The 18,117-nt window shown below is 44.4% G+C and overlaps 1 protein-coding gene across 3 annotated transcripts; it reads left to right on the top strand.

The window, feature by feature from the left end:
* The first annotated feature begins 1,756 nt into the window (after positions 1-1,756).
* LOC8039677 (zinc finger protein 253) lies at positions 1,757-17,932 on the top strand. Of its 3 annotated transcripts, none has more exons than XM_029971742.4 (7): positions 1,757-2,356; positions 3,988-4,278; positions 7,496-7,618; positions 11,166-11,279; positions 13,377-13,487; positions 15,417-16,019; positions 16,738-17,932. In XM_029971742.4, the coding sequence occupies exons 2-7, from the start codon at positions 4,254-4,256 to the stop codon at positions 16,947-16,949; spliced, it is 1,188 nt and encodes a 395-aa protein (XP_029827602.2). In that variant the 5' UTR covers positions 1,757-2,356; positions 3,988-4,253; the 3' UTR covers positions 16,950-17,932. The 3 variants fall into 3 exon arrangements, with proteins under 3 accessions (XP_029827602.2, XP_029827601.2, XP_042149698.1); XM_029971741.2 differs by lacking the exon at positions 1,757-2,356 and adding an exon at positions 2,459-2,495; XM_042293764.1 differs by lacking the exon at positions 1,757-2,356 and adding an exon at positions 2,459-2,495 and having other exon boundaries at positions 3,988-4,084; positions 4,186-4,278; positions 15,417-17,932.
* Positions 17,933-18,117: the final 185 nt, after the last annotated feature.

The raw sequence follows: 18,117 nt of genomic DNA on the forward strand, positions 1-18,117 counted from the left end.
GTATGCGAACGTAGTAAGTCGTGGCTTAGTCACCTCACCCGACGAGTACATCTTTGACCTCAATGTCAGTAATCCCGTCTAGTACCAGTAAACTACAACTGAAATTTGTTCGTCTGGAGCCTTACACACATTTTGTTTGCCAAACGTCTGCTCCTTGTTACTTCATTGGGCGAAAAGCAAGCCGCATCCTCACGGGGTATCGAAGTTGAGGCCAGCGTTTACGCATGAACTTTTAAGGAAACGCAATAAATTCGACCTCACTACTGCACAAAAGTTACTACGATGTCTTCCTCGTGTCATCATATATCCCCCACTCAAATTTTATGCTGATAGAAGATTAACTTTCCGCAAACGCTGAGATCGGCCAGCTACGACTTAGGCCCTAACAAGCGCTCCCCCTACTCCTCGCTAAGCCTTTTTGGACGAGCTTTTACTGACGCTCGAGATCTGTGCCGGGAACGGTGTGTCTGAAATTATCTCGGCATACTCGGGCAGGAAGAAAGCAAACACATAACAAATATTATGGCCATTAGCAACCGTAAAATGCGCTTTGAATTTTTTCGAGCACTTGTGTGAAGAATGTCGCACCGTGCGCCGGATGGTTCATGCCCGTCTGACGCACTTCCGGCGAACGGTGCGACATTCTTCACGCAAGTACTCGACTTTTGCATTCTTAAAACGGTTTGTATGCGCGAATTAGCCTTATGCGCATACGCGATGTTGAATATTAGTGGAATGCAAGCGGGTGGGGACTTCACTTCGTGCAGTGCTGCGGGTCAGTGCAGATAAGAGATAAGTGTGTTGAAATTGAGCTTTTCAATGGCACCTCCGAGTTTTACCTCGCATACTCAGGCACATTAAGAAAAACAGTAATTGCAAAAAGTAATATTTAGTCTATGGACGCACGAAGCAAACTTCCTGATCAAAAACACTAATGTAAAGGCGCGAGCTCGATGTATGCATACTTATTGTTTGCTACAGCTTGTTGTTTCGTACACAAGCAAGATCCCCGAGCACCCGAGCTTCGCAGCGTCGAGACTCCCAGCACTGGCTCGTCCACATACCTCGATTGGAACGCTAACAGGAAGGCTCAAGTACAAAAATACAACAAGCATGTGTTAAGACAAGCTATACGTCTCGGGCTTGTGCTAAAGCTTCGAGGCCTGACCATTTAGGTTAGTTTAGAGACCACAAATGGCGCTCTCGGGACCAGAAAACAGTCTCTTGTCGACGTGTCGATCGAAACCGAAACCATGCCACCCTCCTCCCTGGCCAACTAGTTCCCAGAGTTCAACGCGCGCCGTGTTGCATGCAGGGCTTTATGGAAGTAGTCTATTCTAAACTCTACTGTGATCAAAAGTTGCGAATTTTTTTCGATTTTCGAACCTTGGTCGGTACGAAAATATTGAAATCTTTCGATTTCGAACCTCACTTCCGTTCGAAAATATCGGAACCTTTCGAATTCAAACCTAGACACCCCCCCCCCCCCCCCCCCCCCCCCCCCACACACACACACACACACACTTTTTTTCCTTTAAAAAAAAAACAAAAAAAAAAAAACATTCTTTTACTATGGCCAGGTGGCACAAGCCACCGCCCGTTATAAGGGTAGAACATCATTAGTATTTATCAGAGCCGTATATGTAGCTCTGGTATTTATCCATTCATCCAGATGGAAAAGCGAAAATCTCTTGCCATAACATGGAGAACCTTGCGCTGCAGAGCGTGTTGGTAAAATTGGTAAAATTGACTGACACAGAAAGACTGAAACAAACTCAGGACGAAGGGCGACGAACGTTTCTTCAAACTGACAGAAATGTTCGTCGTCTTTCATCTTGAGTTTGTTTCATTCTTTCTGTGTCAGTCAATCTCTCGTCGGTCTCTGAAAGTTTTGAGCGCTTTCGCCATTCGTAGTCTTTGGTTTCTGTTCCTAATTATTTGTGCCGCCAACGGAAGCTAATGATGATGCCGGCAATGCTAAAATGCGATTGCATCAACTGTGCCCTGTCCGCAAGACCCCATCCACTGACCCCATCCGAATCTTGGAAGTTCGGTCAGGCCAGCGTCAGGCTCAGTGCTGAACCATCGTGCTTTTGGTGCATCTCATCTGCTGACTGGCTGGCAATGGGCCATCGCAGGCCGTCACGTCCCGAGAAGAGAACCCAATGTAGTGACTCCCGGGGTTTGTCGGCCTCAGCGTTTCAACTTTCAAGCGTTCGAAGTCGGAACTGTGTCGCGAGCGGTAATTTAGGCGCCGAGGTGTTGAAACTGAAGCCACGGTGTTATTGCAGCTTGTTTTTGCATTAACTGCGCGTAGCAACTGGATACTGCCAAAGTGGGATTTCGCATAACGCAGGTAATGTTTGAAAACAACTAGCCACGACAAAAAGACAGTCTTCACAAAAACTCCGAGCTGGTGTGACGTCTCTTTCTTTCGTCGGGGTTCCCGCCTTGGGCCCCGCACCTCGGCACCCCGCGGCCCACGCGCCGGCAATGTAAGCCTTTTCAGCATCTTTACAGGCCTTTCGGGGCGCTGTCCTTATCCTAGCTTTTCCTGTCTCTTTCCACTCATTCATAATGGCCCTACGCGACCATTACAGCAGGCAACATGAACACAGCTGTCGCGTCGTTACCGGCGAGGGGCCGGCATTTCGTGGAAACACGTTTCACAGAAAACTTTTCACTCATACACGGTTTATCGACACTCGTTATACGAATTGCATGCTGTAGAGACATATTTCCTTGCGCATGTATCACTGGGTCGCGTGTTGACCTACCTGGCCTACCCGTTTACGCCGCCTTGCAGCGACGGTGTGCGGTGGCTCAATACCAAACGTCAACCCACCTGGCCCACCCGTACACACCGCTTGGCGGCAACAGTCTGAAGAGACTCATTAAAGAAAAAAGAAAAGCTGACTGAACAAGCTGTAGATGAAACAATCTGTCAATGAAATGTCATTCGATGAACTGATCCAAAGCCAATGGAAGGCGACTGCCAGAAGAATATCGGGGAAATTATTCTTCCGGCTGCAGGGAGAATATACGCTGCCTGGATTTAACGGTAGAATCGAAAAGGAATATGAATAATTGCGTGTTAGCACTTATCACATTGCTTTTTGTATGTCATATAGTTCATTCCATCTGAAGTCTGGATGCAGCCGACGCTACAAGCTGATGAAATCAATCAAACAGTCTCAAAGGCACAAGTCACTGGGCATTTCCTGAACATGATTGGTTCAGCGATGATAGAATACATACGGAAACATGGCAAGTGGCTTGTTATACTCGGGTCAGCTTTTTGTGGCAATCCGAAGAGAGAAGGACAGTGCTTGTGCGGTAGTTGGTGCACCCTCTCCCCTAACATTGACTGCATTGCCACAGAAAGCCGACCACGAGTATAGTGTGCTTTTGACGCTGTTCGATCGGTCCCCTAAGCTCGTAGCGTCTGGTGCGTCCAGACATAGGGTGAAAAAGTATAGTGCTGCTAAATAGTGATTTTTGTACAAATTTGGGATCCAATGTATTGATAGCTTCATCATGTTCTCTACATCGTTTGGTACTGCAGAATTGTGATTTTTGAAGTGACTTGAAAACATCAAAACTAGCAAGGCACCGGCTGTCATGACCCTTTGCATTCCCCACTCCCTTAAAGTGAATACCAAAACGCCATTACCATTCCAGCCTTTTTCTTCGACTTCAAAGTTTCCTATTTCTTCCCTCACCACAGTCTTGGGTTTTAAACATCATGCGCCTGCACACTTGCTGTCTTTTCATGTACATACCGTCTTCCACTTGGTGCCCAGTGGTTGCACTTTTTTTTTTTTGCTGGAAACAGGAGGACATATTTGGTTAAAAAATTACGTTACATATTTAAATAGCCATATTATTTAGGGGGACCCCCTTGAGGCGCAGCAGTTGATGCGGTCGGAGTGTTTAATTTCTAGTAGCGCAATTTATCTTATCGGACATGTCTTTTCTCTTCCCAAGACACTGCTACCTGGGAGCCAGGAATCCTTTTAAAGACGGTGATCCAGCGGACACGGACAACCCGATTGCACGGTGGCATGACCAGTGCTGCTCCGAGGCCAGAACCAATTGTTTTTGTTGAAACCACGAGGCCTGCCACGACTTTTATCTGCAACTTGGCCGATCGCGGCTTTTCTCACTCGTGCTCTGGCTTTGCAGGCCTTGTCCTCAAGAACCTTATGGAAGAGAAGACGCTTGGCAGTTCCTTCTAGAGATGGGGAGAAGAGATGTCTGGACCGAAACATGGTCACGGTAAATGCAGTGGAAACTCGCTCGAATTAGGAAAGTTCCGTCAAACGTTTTACCTAGGGCACCTCTGCACCCTGGACGGTCCCCCAGGTGTTGGGCGAGCCCTCCGAAAGCATGTCTGTCGGCCTATAGTCTGTTGCAGATTTTGAATAGTGGGACAAACCCCTCCCACGACACTCTCGGCTCGCCCTGATTGGTGGTTTTCCGCTCTCCAGTGTTTTGCTCGGCTAAAGTGAAAGCAGTGCAATGCTTTGTGGGAGTAGTTTGTCCTGGTGTTCTTAAAGAGATACTGAAATGAAAAATAAAAACATACCTCTCATATTCATAAACGAGTCAAGCACGATACACGAAATTTGCTATTGACAGTTGCACGTTTGTATTTTGAACGGATGGCTATATTCTTCGTTACAAGCGGCCAATTCCAGCTAACGCTTGAAGAACAGCTGTCAGGGAGCGCTACACGTCTCGGGAAATCCGGCGCCTCCCGAGGGTTTGTGATGTGTCTTACTTCACGTGCAAGCCTACGGCGAGGATGGCATGGTTGTGAACTTCGCCACTTGGTGGCCTCAACGGGTTAAAACCTGGCTGTTCGAGATGCTCGCTCCTTGCTCTCTGCAGGAGTTGGATAAGTGTGGGCGATGTGAGAGACGAGGGGAGTCCAGTTCGGTCAAATTTGACAGTCTAGAGCTCTGCGGCATACTTCTGCTGAGTGGCGCTGCTTTTATGGGAAGTTTGGCGTAACGACATTCGGGGACATGCGCCATGTGCAACCTGGTAATTGGTTCGTTCGTCTTGAATAACATTTTGAATAGCTTTTCTTTTACATTATGCTGTGAACAACTTTATTTTAAGCAGCTCAATATTTCGCAAACTTTGTAAAATGTATATTGGAGAATATTTTGCGGAAACACAAGTTTCTCACTGAGGGTGTTGCATTATGTATTCGGTACTATAGGACGATGTATCCGTGTGATTAGTTTTTTTTCCTGTGTTTGAATTGCAAAATTTGTGAAAATGAGGTCCTCGCAAAAATTAAGTCATTTACAGTATATAGGAATAAAGTCCGCCAAGTAACCCTGAAATTTGGTCGCCCAGACAACAGATTTCTTTATGGTCTCATTATTCGGATATGATTGCAAATGCCCGTCAGCTTATGTTGGGCCTGAAAGTTTGAGTGACTGGGTCCGGGTCTGCATGTTTTTTTTCTGCAAAGCCTGGCCTTTATAACATTTGTTTTAGTTCGGCTCCATTGTGGAATTTTATCCTGGAAGTGAGAAGTGGGGAGGGCACAAGAGACAGTTACTAAATGGGGTCCACTCCACAGTATTGTTGGTAGTTCACAAAGATGGGTGTGATTATGAGCTAGGAGGGTCAGATGATTGTTCTGCCAAACAGACAGAACAGTGGTCATCACTTTGGATTGCCTGCTACTATTGAATTTTTTTCACAGATTCTGCTTGTAGCTAGTGTCAGTTCAACACTGCCAGAATGTAGGTTATAGCTTTGTAAAGGGGGAGCTAATGCTGCCTAGTAGTTTGTCTGTGAAAGTTTAGCGCGATTGCTTTCCGCATGTTTCTCTTCCTATGAAACAGTCTCGGGCTTGGTCAACTCACCCCTGCTTCTGTGTTTTACTGGCCTGAAACACTTTTCAGGAATTTCACCCAAAGTGCTGTACTGCTACAAGAAGAGACAGGGGTGCCGGCTTGTGTCCTGCACTCCGACCGTCTATTCCTGTCGGTTGTATCCCGAACCTTCCATGTCATGATGGCAGTAGAACTTCTCATTTGTTTTTACCTGCTCTTTTTTTGGTTATGCGTACACAGACTTTGATTTCCTGTGTTTCTAGAACAGCTAGAAGGTTGTGTAGCTATAACGTCTTTGGCTCAAAGACTGTGATAAATTGGGAACTCCTTCATTTTTTTGTTTTGTTTCCATTGCATTCATTGAAGGTGCGCTTGGATTGTGACCGATTTAACCTCGCAGCTTGAGGGAATTTAATATATTTTGTGCAGTCTTTCGTTTCTTGACTTCACTATTTTTTAACAATGCACGGTACTTTGTTTCAATGTGGATCTGTCTTTGCTCACAGTGTGCTGTTGCATCAGTGCAGTCTGAATTCTGTGACTTTCTCCTTCCGATTTGCCAAAAAGAATGGACAGTTAGAGTATGACGCCATGTAACGGTTCTCTAATGCACATTTATAAGCGGTAAAATGTGGAATTACTTTAATCTTTTGAATGGTACAACAAAGCGAATGTGTGACGTTTTTTATTGATCTCAAACTCGTTTGCCGCGTTGCCCAGGCAGTGCTGTGTCTGAACGACTGCATGCTAACGTTTGCACCACAACTAAAATCTTACGGTTTAGCTAAGACTTAGCTTGGCTATGGCAGGATATACGTAGCGTGAGCTTATGCGCACAAAATGAGAAGCGCTATCAAGCGACTCCGGTGAAGCGTCAGACTTGGCTACTGCGCAACGGAGGCGCACAGCTGGGCATGCGGCTGCACCAGTGCATCTGCCGCGGCTATGACATCACTCTGGAATGCGCAGACCGGCGAGGCGGGCGCGGCGGCTTCGCGTGGCTTTCATAATGAGCCGTGCTCATTATGCAGAGCTTTGCCATTACCGCCGCGCGCTCCGCACAACGAGCACGGTTCGCATAATGAGCATGGCTCATTATGAGGGCTACGCGAAACTGCTCAACCTCGGCCAGTGTAGCTAATGCTACAAAATATTTATAAAACCAGACAACCTCACAATGTTTCAACATCCAAGGCAATGTGTGAGGTTGTCCGATTTTTTTTTTTTCTCATATCCTCGAGTCGATTATGGAGTTACGTCACACGCTTGCCTGTGTTTTTCTCGTTTCGTCGTTAACACTAGACGTTTTGTTTTTGTAACGAAACGTCCTCGACATTCCGGCGGTCTCGGACTCCGTTCCAGAGGTACTTTACGCGACTTCTCTGTTGGATGGCGAGCTCTCATCCTCTGAATTCAATTTTGGGTAGCGTTCAAAGAAAACAGGGTGCGAATGCAGAATTTATATTTTTTCAGAGATATAGCAGATAGTAGCACCTCCCAGAATGTTTGCGGTTGCACGTCTAGGCGGGAACTTTCAAATGTGTAATCGCTGCCGTACGCGGATGGCAACGACTCGACGGCTTAAAAAAGGGCTGCATTGACACAGTTATGTTGTTTTCTCTTCCTCCCTTGTGCAGGACTGGACGAGACGCCCGCTGCTGTGGTGGACGAGCCCTTTAGGTGCAATACCTGCGAGAGCCAGTTCCCTTCCCAGCCGCTGCTGGACACCCACTGGACAGAGAACCACATCAAGAAGGAAGGCAAGTGCAGATGATCCTTCTGTTTATGTCGTGCCACATCTGTGAAGAGGAAGCACTTCTTTAAAGGGACGGTAAACTAAAAAGAATTGTTTCTAGATAAAATGTACATGCAAAAAAAACAACCTTCCCCTAAGGAAAAGAAAACACTAATTTTGCGCAATACTTAGGTTGCGAGAACCGTTCCGAGTATCGCGACATGCTTCTATTCTGGTACGGCATACCAAAGTACTAGCACACTTAGAGTCGCTCTTCACACAAAGTGAGTCTTGTGACAACGTAAATATTGCAGTACAATATTTCTTGTTTTCGTGGAAAGTTTATTTTGTGTCTCACGTCTGCAATCTGAGCACTTAAAAGAGCTGTGCAACGACTTTAACATTGAAAGAATTTGCATCTTCTATTTTTGACATTGTTTATCTTGTCACAAAGGAAGAGAACACATCTCCTTCCTTCAAAATGTTGCAATTTTGCCTTGTAAACACGAGGCAAAAATTCTATTATTTCCGAATCTGCAGCCACGAGCGGCGGCCATGAGAATCACGCGGCGTGACGTTATGGGGGACTTATAAAATATAGCAAGTTGGGCAACTACCTTCTCGATAGAGGGTAATTTTTCTATAAATCTTGTCATTCCAACATAAATATAAATGCGTCAAAAACCTGGTATCATTGACAAAACTTTAATTATATAGAGCAGGGGTGGCCAGGCTGACGTGGCCTAAGAGCCGCAAACAAAACCGCGAAACTTCCAAGAGCCATGGGGGGGGGGGGGGGGGGAGGGGCTAACTTTTGTTTAGAGCAATAAACGAAACTCAAACTACTTTCAATCTATCCGGTTCAAAAGCAGTCTTACTGTACGTTAGGTAGCAGTAGCACAAGAATGCCGAACCGCAACCTGTATTAATTTAAAACGCGGGAAAGTTGATTGGGGGGGGAGGGGGGCCTTGGGGAGCGAGCCGCGAGCCGCACTTTAACACGCGAAGAGCCGCAGCTTGGCCACCCCTGATATAGAGTTTCAGTGGCGCCATCTAGCTGAACTCAACAAAACCGTCAGCTCTATCTGCTACCACGAGTCGGCCTGTAGCCGGACGGCCGCAGAGGACGGCCAGACCCAAACGTGCACATTGGCACCTTCCTTTATTCACCACGTTGATCGTATGGTTTAACCCTTGGTCACGTTCGCGAGTGGGAGATTTCTCGCTGCTCACTGATGGCACAAGAGAGATCTCCACCAGAACCCCGCTCGTTCCCCATTCACATCACAGTGCACGTGACTCAGAATATGGTGAAGGAGTTGAGAGGTGCCAAAAACCTCAATCTTTGTAATATGTTTTTATGAAAACTCGGGCATGCAGGCAAAAGTGGTTTTTCTTCTTTTCTTCAGAAGGGTTGAGACACCAACTCCCACAATTATTTAAGCAAAGCACTGAAATTGTTGCACATCTCCTTTGAAAGGACATGCACCAGGGGGTTAACTTCTCTTTTAATATTTACGATAACTGAATAATGCTTTACGGTTTATAGTGGTTGATCTTTTTCTTTTTGTAAATCTGGTGCTAGTTTTGATATAGCTGTTCTAAATGCAATGCACACGAAAAAAAAAAATGTGCGCACGCATAAGGCATGGCAGCCCACTTAAAAAAGCCTATTAAAATAAGCTAATTCACTCCTTTTAAACCATTGAGTGCATTGAACAACAAAAATAATCTGTGCGAGATGTCGTAAAATTCTGTAAGAACGCCCACCCAAAACAAAGAGATAAAGGGTGATAAATGTGTGGTGGGTGATCTTTGGGGATGGAACCGCAAAATGTTTATCAAGAATTAGCGACAAACATTGGGGCACCCATGTGAACCTGGAAGTGATACTGCAGATTTTGGACGCAGCAGGTTCGCATTTCATGGTGCAATAAACTCGCAGGACACCACTACAAGCTTGCATATCACGCCGCTACGAAGTCACTTATCACACATGCCAGTATCGCAGATCTCGCCGTTGATGTGATTCCTGTTGGACATAGCGTGATGCCTGACGTGAATCGGGGGTGGGCGATGTTTAGGAATCTTTATGTTATAGATATTTAGCCCGAAAAATGAGATGGGCGATCTCTCGGGGGAGGGCATTCCTACGGGATTTCACGGCAATTAGAAGTGACAAATAATATCATTCTCAAAGGCCTAACAAAAGTTTCTTTAAGTTTTTATAAATATCAAAATATACATTCTAACCAAACCTTTATAGCTGCATTCTACATATATTAAAGCATTTGCATGCCAAGTATTAAGAGGAAAAATTTCCGTGCACAAACTGTGAAGATTCCTGAAAATTACAGAAAGAGAAAAATGTGTTAAAATATTACCATTGGTGTGTAGCAACACTTTTTGCAGCAGAACAAATAATTTTCTGTTGTTAATTTTTCGCGAGGAGAAATTTAAGTTAGAGGAGACTGCAATGGAGTGGAGACAGCTAGGCTTACCTCTCAAACTAAATGTGATGGTGGGCAACGTGACTATTAGAAGAACTGCACACACGAAAATGGCTCAAATGCATGCATTTTTGGGCCGCCAAGAGCTCTTCAATTTTGTATCTGACTAATTTTGCAATAATATTTGGTCCTTCTTATTTTTCTACACAAAATATGAAGATTCGAAGATAATAGAGCATCGTAAAACCTGAAATAAAATGTTTTGCAAATTATTGCTGTTTTTCAACCCCCATCTCCCGATTAAAACCAAGTTTTTTGGGGGGAGTTTGTCTCTAGGATAGCATGCTTCTGTTTTGGACCTCACAAATCTCTGAATGAAGGACTATTTCTGAATGAAGGACTATTTCAGACTGTGAAAAGGACAAAATTCTTTTCATAGTCACACTCTTTAGATATTCTGCTTTGTATAGGGGAGGGGAAAGAAATGATGAACTTAACTTTTGTGAAGGAAAATATATCACTCCCCGATAGGGAACTGCTGTAATTTCATTCACAATCAAAGCACATTGCTGAAACCTTTTACTCCACCCATCAGTATGACTAGCAGCCTACACTGTCAATCTCCTCGAGTTTAAGCTAGGAGCCCAAATTGTGGCCCTCCCAAGTAGCGTTCTCTCTTAACCCCCGGCACAGGATGACCACAGCTTACAAATATGTCTCACAATGTTTGTCCCTCCTTTAAAATATCTTTTGAAAGCTCCACTGGTGCAGTAATTTCAGTGTCCAGTCAATTTGTGGCCTCAAAAATTATTTGCTTAGAATTATTCGGTGTTGCCTGGAGTATGGTAAAATACCACTTGAACAGTTTCTAAGAGACCTAAAAAAATAGTTTGCTTTTAAGTGAATGTTTATTCTGCCAAACGCTCTGGACACAATGGTTTTTTTTTTTTGGGGGGGGGGGGGGGGGGGGGGATTATACAAAAGGTTTTTCATCTGAATTTGACTGGAGTTTGAGTGGTATTTCACTGTACTTCCCTATCTGAACCATCACATAAATTTTTCAGATTCACTCGGGCGCTGTCACTTTCATGAGCAAAGCTCTTTTGTGACATTTCGCTGCAGTGCTCGAGGAAACGACACCCGAGCGTGAAGGCAAGAGCCTCCACTGCGAGAACTCCTCGAGCCAGCTTCCCGAGAAAGAGGCAGATGACAGTGACTGCCCTGCGGTGAAGCGAGGCAAGTGGCAGCAGCGATGTAGTCTGCGCTCCTGCGGTTGTTCACCTTGAGCCGCACATCTCTGAGTACCTAGCTATCTTGAGCTGTAAAACTTCAAAGGGGTGGAGGCTTCTTGAGAGGCTTCAGGGGGCGGGGGCATGTTGAGCTCCAGAACTTTAGGAGCAGAAGCTTTCTCAGGCACCACACCGCCATCTCTAGCCACTTCACAATACACCTGCAAAAAAAAAAAAAAAAAATATTCCTCAAAAGGTGTACTCTTGTCTCAGAAGTTCTACTCAGTGCTACAAAGAAAGAAAACCACTTTGAATTCCTGATGTGCACAAAAGTGGTGACTGAGATATATGTGGAAGAAAGTCTAGATTACGCACAACTCGTGAGACACGGCATAAGTGTATTAGCGAATACCATCTTTGAATTTTGTGACACTCTCGCGACTCGACGCTAACATTGTGTTAGTTTTGAGCGACTCCCATTTTTCATCGGCTTGGCACTCTGAAAATAGTTTCTGGCTTGGACCTATCCGGAGTGTTTCGTTGCCAGGAAACCTCGAAGAATGAAGGGGAGGTTGCAAAACTATTGGCACCAATTTGTGTCGACTGCTCCAGCCGTGCGAGTGCAGTAAAAATAGGGCATGTCAAAATAAAGCTTGCAAATAATGTGTATAAAAGCGTGCAAATCTGTAACCTAGTTTGTCTTGTTTTTGTACCAGATGTGACGATGGTGCAACACACTGGGCATCCAGACATCACATTTCGACCGATTTAGTTTCGACGTAGGTTACCTAGGCTGTTGCCTAATTTTAGATGCTTAGGTGCAACATAGAGAACTAAATGAGCTCTACTTGGAGTATCTGTACTCCGTTCCCCGGTTTTCTTGTGGGTGCCGCCATTTTGGTGCCTAGTGCCAAGCAGGCACAAAAGGAAATCGTTACGTTTCGAAAATGCAACTCCCTCAGCCTTGGGTACCGTGTCGGGGAGCTCCAGCGACATCGTCTCACTTTCTCGCGAATCGTTTGACCATTTCTCGAGGACGGAAATCTGTTTCTCGCCATTTCGGATAAAGCTTCCCATATTGGCGTCAATGATTTCAGGCACCAAGGTGGCCAAAGTGTCATTATTCTGAAGCTTAGCCTATTTAGCGGCTCTTGTGCGACCCTAGTGGCTGGCACTCATACTACCGGTCCCACCTGAACTTCTCGTGTATGCAGAGTCAGTGCACGGCAGCAGGCAAGGAGAGCTTGCTGGGGGCTGGACGTCCAAAGGAGTTGCTTTGCTGTACTAATCCTCTCGGCGTCTGTACGTGTTCTTACCTTCGAGTTAAACTTTGTGTTCACTGTTGGTTTAAGGGAGGACGCCACCCAAAAGGGTAAACATATGAACCTTCGGCTTACTGTGAATTAAATTTACAGTAGGTACTGGCGGTTGTGAGGCAGAATGCAGGGCAAATTTTCATCCGTCTATGTGAATTGTGAAAGAAAATATACTCATTTTTATCGGGAACACATAATGACCTTGTTTAGGAAATCTACCGTTTGGAGACAAATGTAATACCCAACGTTTTTCTTCACTAGGTGTGCAGCCGAATGCCTGTTTGGAGAATGCAACTGTAAAAACAAAATTTCCCAAGAGTAATTCATCTTATGGTAACGTCACAATGAAAAATTTAATAATACTTTTTCTCTCATGCTGGTAAAATCTATCTTTCATAAAAGACATCCACAAAGTAAAAAAAAACAACACCACAGTTGAATTGTCCATTAAATTCCAATGAGCGAGCATTTCCTTTTGTCCCGTCACCAAACAATAGTTTTCCTTAAAGTGAATTTTATGCCAAAAAGTGGAACGTAGGAAAGAGTGTTCAAAGTGCTTTACCTCTGCCTTTTCTTTAGCATCAGTGTACCGAAAATAGTTTGTAAAAAAAATAACTGCAGTGTAAACAAGTGAAACTTTCTGGAAATACTTTCTGGTTGTAAGTGTGGCATTTTTCAAAAATCAACTTTTTTTTTAATATAAAGTTTTTGTATTCTTTTTTTTTTTTGGGGGGGGGGGGGGGATGTTTAAAGAGAAAGCTCTCGTGCTTTTTGTTTTTTTGCCGCAGAGCCTGAGGAAGCGTCGGAACAGGAAGGCGAGAGTCTCCACTACGAGAGCACTTCAGGCGAGCTCTCCGAAAAGGAGCAAACTGATGGCGGCAGCCATGCAATGAAGCAAGGCAAGTGGTTGTTGCGGTGCATTTCACACTGAGCAGCGGGACTACTACTACACCATTTCTGCCAAGCTCTTCACCCTGCTACTTTTTGTTAGCCTTTGTCGAAATATGACTGATTCGTGCCAGCCTCTGATCAAAAGTTAATTTTCCTCGATACAGTCAGATTGTTGATATCGACACTTCCATTCCCACCAAATATGTCCGCAATGTTGTCATAATAAGGAGAGGAAACGCACATATTTACCTGGTTTGTCCCCAAAGGTTTTGTCTAGGTAGCAGGATGTCCATATTAATAATCTCCGTATTAAAGGGAAACACGACTGTACCACAACAGCGCAGGTCCCAGTTTGTTAGGTTAGGCACATGCAGACAGTTGAGGCATTTACTAATTGATTCAGTTAACACAGCATTGAACCTTATATTAAAAATGCTAGTACTAGGACAGTTTGCTGTGTCATTCATTGTTTGAAGTCTATTTGGGGCAGGCTATAGTTAGCTTTGCTGGATGTGTGTGTAATACCGCTCTGGAGCACCGCTGGAAAGCAGTGCACTCAGAATAGACATTAGGAAAGACCTAATACACAGGAAAGACCTAATTCACAGTCACGTACAGTGCATCGTGACGAACCATATGAGCATGCCTTTCTGAGCTTCCCAGTGAGTACTGAACTGCAACTACTGTCATCTGCTCTCTACATAATTGGAATAACACTTAATTGTGCCATATGAGAATATACTGTTGAAAAGTCGCCTCTGTAGAGTTAAGTAGGAATAGCTTCAAAATTATTGTACTTATAATGGCAATTTTTTGCACGTTAATGGAAATTTTGAGCAATCCTGGATTGCCTTTCGCAGCTCCTCGGTCTGTCTCTTTGCCGCAGTGCTATCCAGGTGTAGGTAGAAAGCACTCCTTCAGAGTGAAATGTTGGATGCTATTGTGTCGGGTGTGCACCAGACTGAAAGTTGCAAAATAGGTCTGTATCATTGTTTACTAATGCAACTTCATAAATATTAATCTGGCAATTCTAGCTCTTGGTTCAAATTTTTAATTCTGCGCTCATTAGGCAAAGTTGTAGAATAAGCTCCAATGTTACGAAGCGTGTCTATGGTTGCAATTTATTTTTGCTTGTGCATTTTTAATTAGGTGGACATAAGCCTAAATTTTTTTTTAAATTCATTTTTCAATTTTGATTTTTTCGGTTTTAAAAACTAATCATATATTCTTACACCTATTTTGATAATCATACACCAAATAGTTAGGTTGATATAAAATATTTTCAACACATTTTGAGGCAGTACCAAATTAAAGGAGTTAAATATTTGAATGCATTTTTCTCGGTTCTGCTATTTGCTGCAAATGTCATACGAAGGAACCTTTTTGTTCGAAGGTAAAAGAATTCCGATACCACAATCAGAGCTGAAAGTGAGCACAGTACACCTACACCTTATGTTAAATCTCTCCTGCAAATTTCACTCTGATCACTTGAGTAGTTCATTAGTTAAATCTCCAGCCAGTGTCCTGCCCCTCAAAGACCTTTAATATATTGAAAGGATTTCTAAACCCCCAAGGCTAGTCTACATCATAGTCCTAGTTTCTATGTCTGATCATTCATTTTTTTATTCTCAGGTCACCAATTGTATGATGGCACACTAAAAAAATGGCATAAAAACATATTGTTTTATCAGTGAATACCTGCAATTCACTGACTTTTGTTTAGCAATTTAAGAAACAAAATCATCTTTACTGCCTCAGAACTGATTTTGTATCTCCATAAGAATGCTTACGAGCTAGATTCGGTTGAAACGCTTCATTAAATTGCAAACAAACAAAAAAAAAATCTTTTTGTTGGCACAGCTAGAAATTTCACTTTTTGCAGCTCTCACAAGTTTAAAAACAATCAGTCTGATGTTTGCAATTATCGTTCCTTACAGAGCCTGTGGAGACGCACGGTGAAGGCGAGGGCATCAACTGCAGCTACTGCGACGCTTGGTTCGCCTCCCAGCAGTTGTTGACTGCGCACAAATGGAGGGCGCACCGGCAGGGCTTCAAGCACCGGTGCCGCTTCTGCTCCTACACCAGCCGCAGGAACTCTTGCCTCACGAAGCACGAAAGGATTCACACCGGAGAAAAACCCTTCAGCTGCAAAGTCTGCAAGAAGGCGTTCACGCAGAAAAACCACCTGACCAGCCACGAGGTGGTGCACGCGACCGAAAGGCCCTTTGCCTGCGAGCTCTGCCCCAGAAAGTTCCCGCTGGAGGTTAGCCTGAGAGCCCACGTGAGGTTCCACGTGAGGCCCTTCAAGTGCGACGTCTGCGGAAAGACCTACGCGGAGCGGAGCCACCTGGCTGTTCATCAGAGGACTCACGGCATCGAGAGGTCCTACAGATGCAAGACTTGCGGGGAGACGTTTTCGAGAGGAGATTACCTGGCGGCCCACCGAAAAGTGCACACCGATGACTTTGTCTGCAACATCTGCGGGCGGGAATTCATCACGCCTTTCAACCTGAGGCGACACAAGAGGGTGCACGCCCGTGGCAAGCCTTAGATTGCAATGGTGGCACGTGTCCCTGGAATGTGGCTGTGTGCCAATGCCAGCTTGGCAAAAACAGATTTTTCCTATTTTTTCTTTTTATTTCGAAATAAGTTTTAATGGATCTGGCCTGCTTTGTGACCTGGCATTGTGAAGTTGGATTCGGCGATGTCTCGTTAATATTTACACCTTCGTTCCCCTCGAAAATCATTCATTATGCGAGTTGTTCAGAATAAAAAAATTTTTTGTTTATATAGCAGGCAATTGTAATAATGAGGTCCGTATAAATGAGACATGACTGGATCCTAACCACATTTTAAAAATGTATCCACTACAAGGAGGTTATATTACAACTTCTGGAGTGGAGACGCCAAGAACGTCGACAGTCACCATCTTGCTCGGGGCAGAAAACGGTCCGACGCACCCTGTGGCGTAGGACCAAGGTTTGTAATGTGATGTGCGGCATTTCATTGTGAAGTAACGGCAGCCATTTCTGAAGTCGGTGGTAAGCTCCTGTGTCGCTATCGACTGTGTAAATTGCATGCAAACGCCAGGAATTACTTTTCATGTGCAAGTATATATATGCAGCAAACACGCTGCAACCAATCTTGCTTGCTCGCTATAGTTTACTACTGTATGTGAGCAGGCTCATGGGAGAAAGCTCAATGATTATGTGCATTTGAACGGCAAAATGGAGCCTTAAACATGTTTGCACGTTGCAGGTTTCCCAAAGACCGCACTCAGTGTGTTGCGAGGGAGCGTGCTGTTCAACGGGGGAATGATTGGTTGTCTAATACTGGCATTCTGTGTTCGGTATACTTCGAAGATAACTGCTTTGACACAAGCGGTCAAGCGAGAAGACTTTGATCAGGTAGCATTCCAACTGTGTTTCCTGCCTTTCCAGCATGCCTGCAGAAAGATGCGAGTATTGTAACGATTGTGGACACTTATTTTGTATTTCAGTTAGTTGCATCTAAAACTCGAGACGGTGTGCTTATAACAGCCGTGCAGTTGCAAAACAAGTATTATAAACGACGTTATTTTCGTGAGCTTGATATTTCTCTAATTTTTCAGTGTGCCGGTTTTGGTGATAGCTCACGTGCACAAATTTTCGCGATCGTGAGAGGTATGCTATGTGTTCATTACGAAAACATTAAGTAGGCTGAATACAACTGGATAACAAGTTGCTGTGAAGGAAAAGTAGTTGGAATTGAATCATTTGAGGGTTTGAAAACTGTTTTGTGGAAAAATTGAGTATTTTTTTACAGATTTTGCCTCTATCAGCAGCCTGCCGGGAAGCAATGACAACTTATTTAGTTAATTTACTGTGTTCAGCTCATCATCGTGAGCGTTGTTTTTTGTAAGTACTGTAAAGAAATAAACAAGCTCAAAAAGAAAAAACTGGTAAAAAATATTTTTTGGTTCTTCAACTCGGCCTAGATGCTTCTGTAATATTTCAGAGGTAGCTCCAAAGTTATAAAATATCCCAGAAAAAGGAATCCAACGTGTCTGAAGGGGCCTTGGAGTAAAGCAACGGAGCTCTGCTAGCGCCCTTTCCAGTGCCGCCTCCCTTTTGCCCCAAGCAAGATGGCCGCTGACCGGCAAAACTGGCTTCACCCGGTCGCACGGGAGAGTGCAAGAGACTGCCACTCCAGAAGTCTTGTATAACCTCCTCGGTCCACTATTATCCTTTGTGACATGGACAAAGAAACAAACCTGGTTCCGACGATTATTGCTTCCACCCGTTTTTGTTGCTTGTTTGCTACTGGGACAAGCATTTTGTGTAGGGCACTCAGTTCGGCCTTCCCAACACCTGTGCAGCAGGAGTGGCACATTTGGTAGTTTTCCCTGTGGTGCTCTTGTGTTGCGCTGGAGGGAGTGGATTAACATGGAATAAACACGGAGACACAATCTCCATCACGGTTTCTGCCTTTTTCTCTCGTACCTTACTGTCCTCTCGCAACTAAGTAAATGCTTGAGTACATACACTCCACGACACTGTTGGTGTGAATAAGCCATTGCTGATTTTGTTTTTTTCTCGATATTGAAGGGCTGCCATCAAAACTACTCTAGTGGTGGAAAGTGGTCAGTTGAGATACTAA

Source organism: Ixodes scapularis, unplaced genomic scaffold, assembly GCF_016920785.2.
Source record: "Ixodes scapularis isolate PalLabHiFi unplaced genomic scaffold, ASM1692078v2 PGA_scaffold4__175_contigs__length_147842914, whole genome shotgun sequence".
NCBI lineage: Eukaryota > Metazoa > Arthropoda > Arachnida > Ixodida > Ixodidae > Ixodes > Ixodes scapularis.

Coding starts and splice junctions, on each gene's coding strand:
- LOC8039677 (XM_029971742.4), top strand. CDS start 4,254: ATGTCTGGACCGAAACATGGTCACG. Junction 4,279..7,495: donor TGGACCGAAACATGGTCACG/GTAAATGCAGTG, acceptor TCCCTTGTGCAG/GACTGGACGAGACGCCCGCT. Junction 11,280..13,376: donor CTGCCCTGCGGTGAAGCGAG/GCAAGTGGCAGC, acceptor TTTTTGCCGCAG/AGCCTGAGGAAGCGTCGGAA.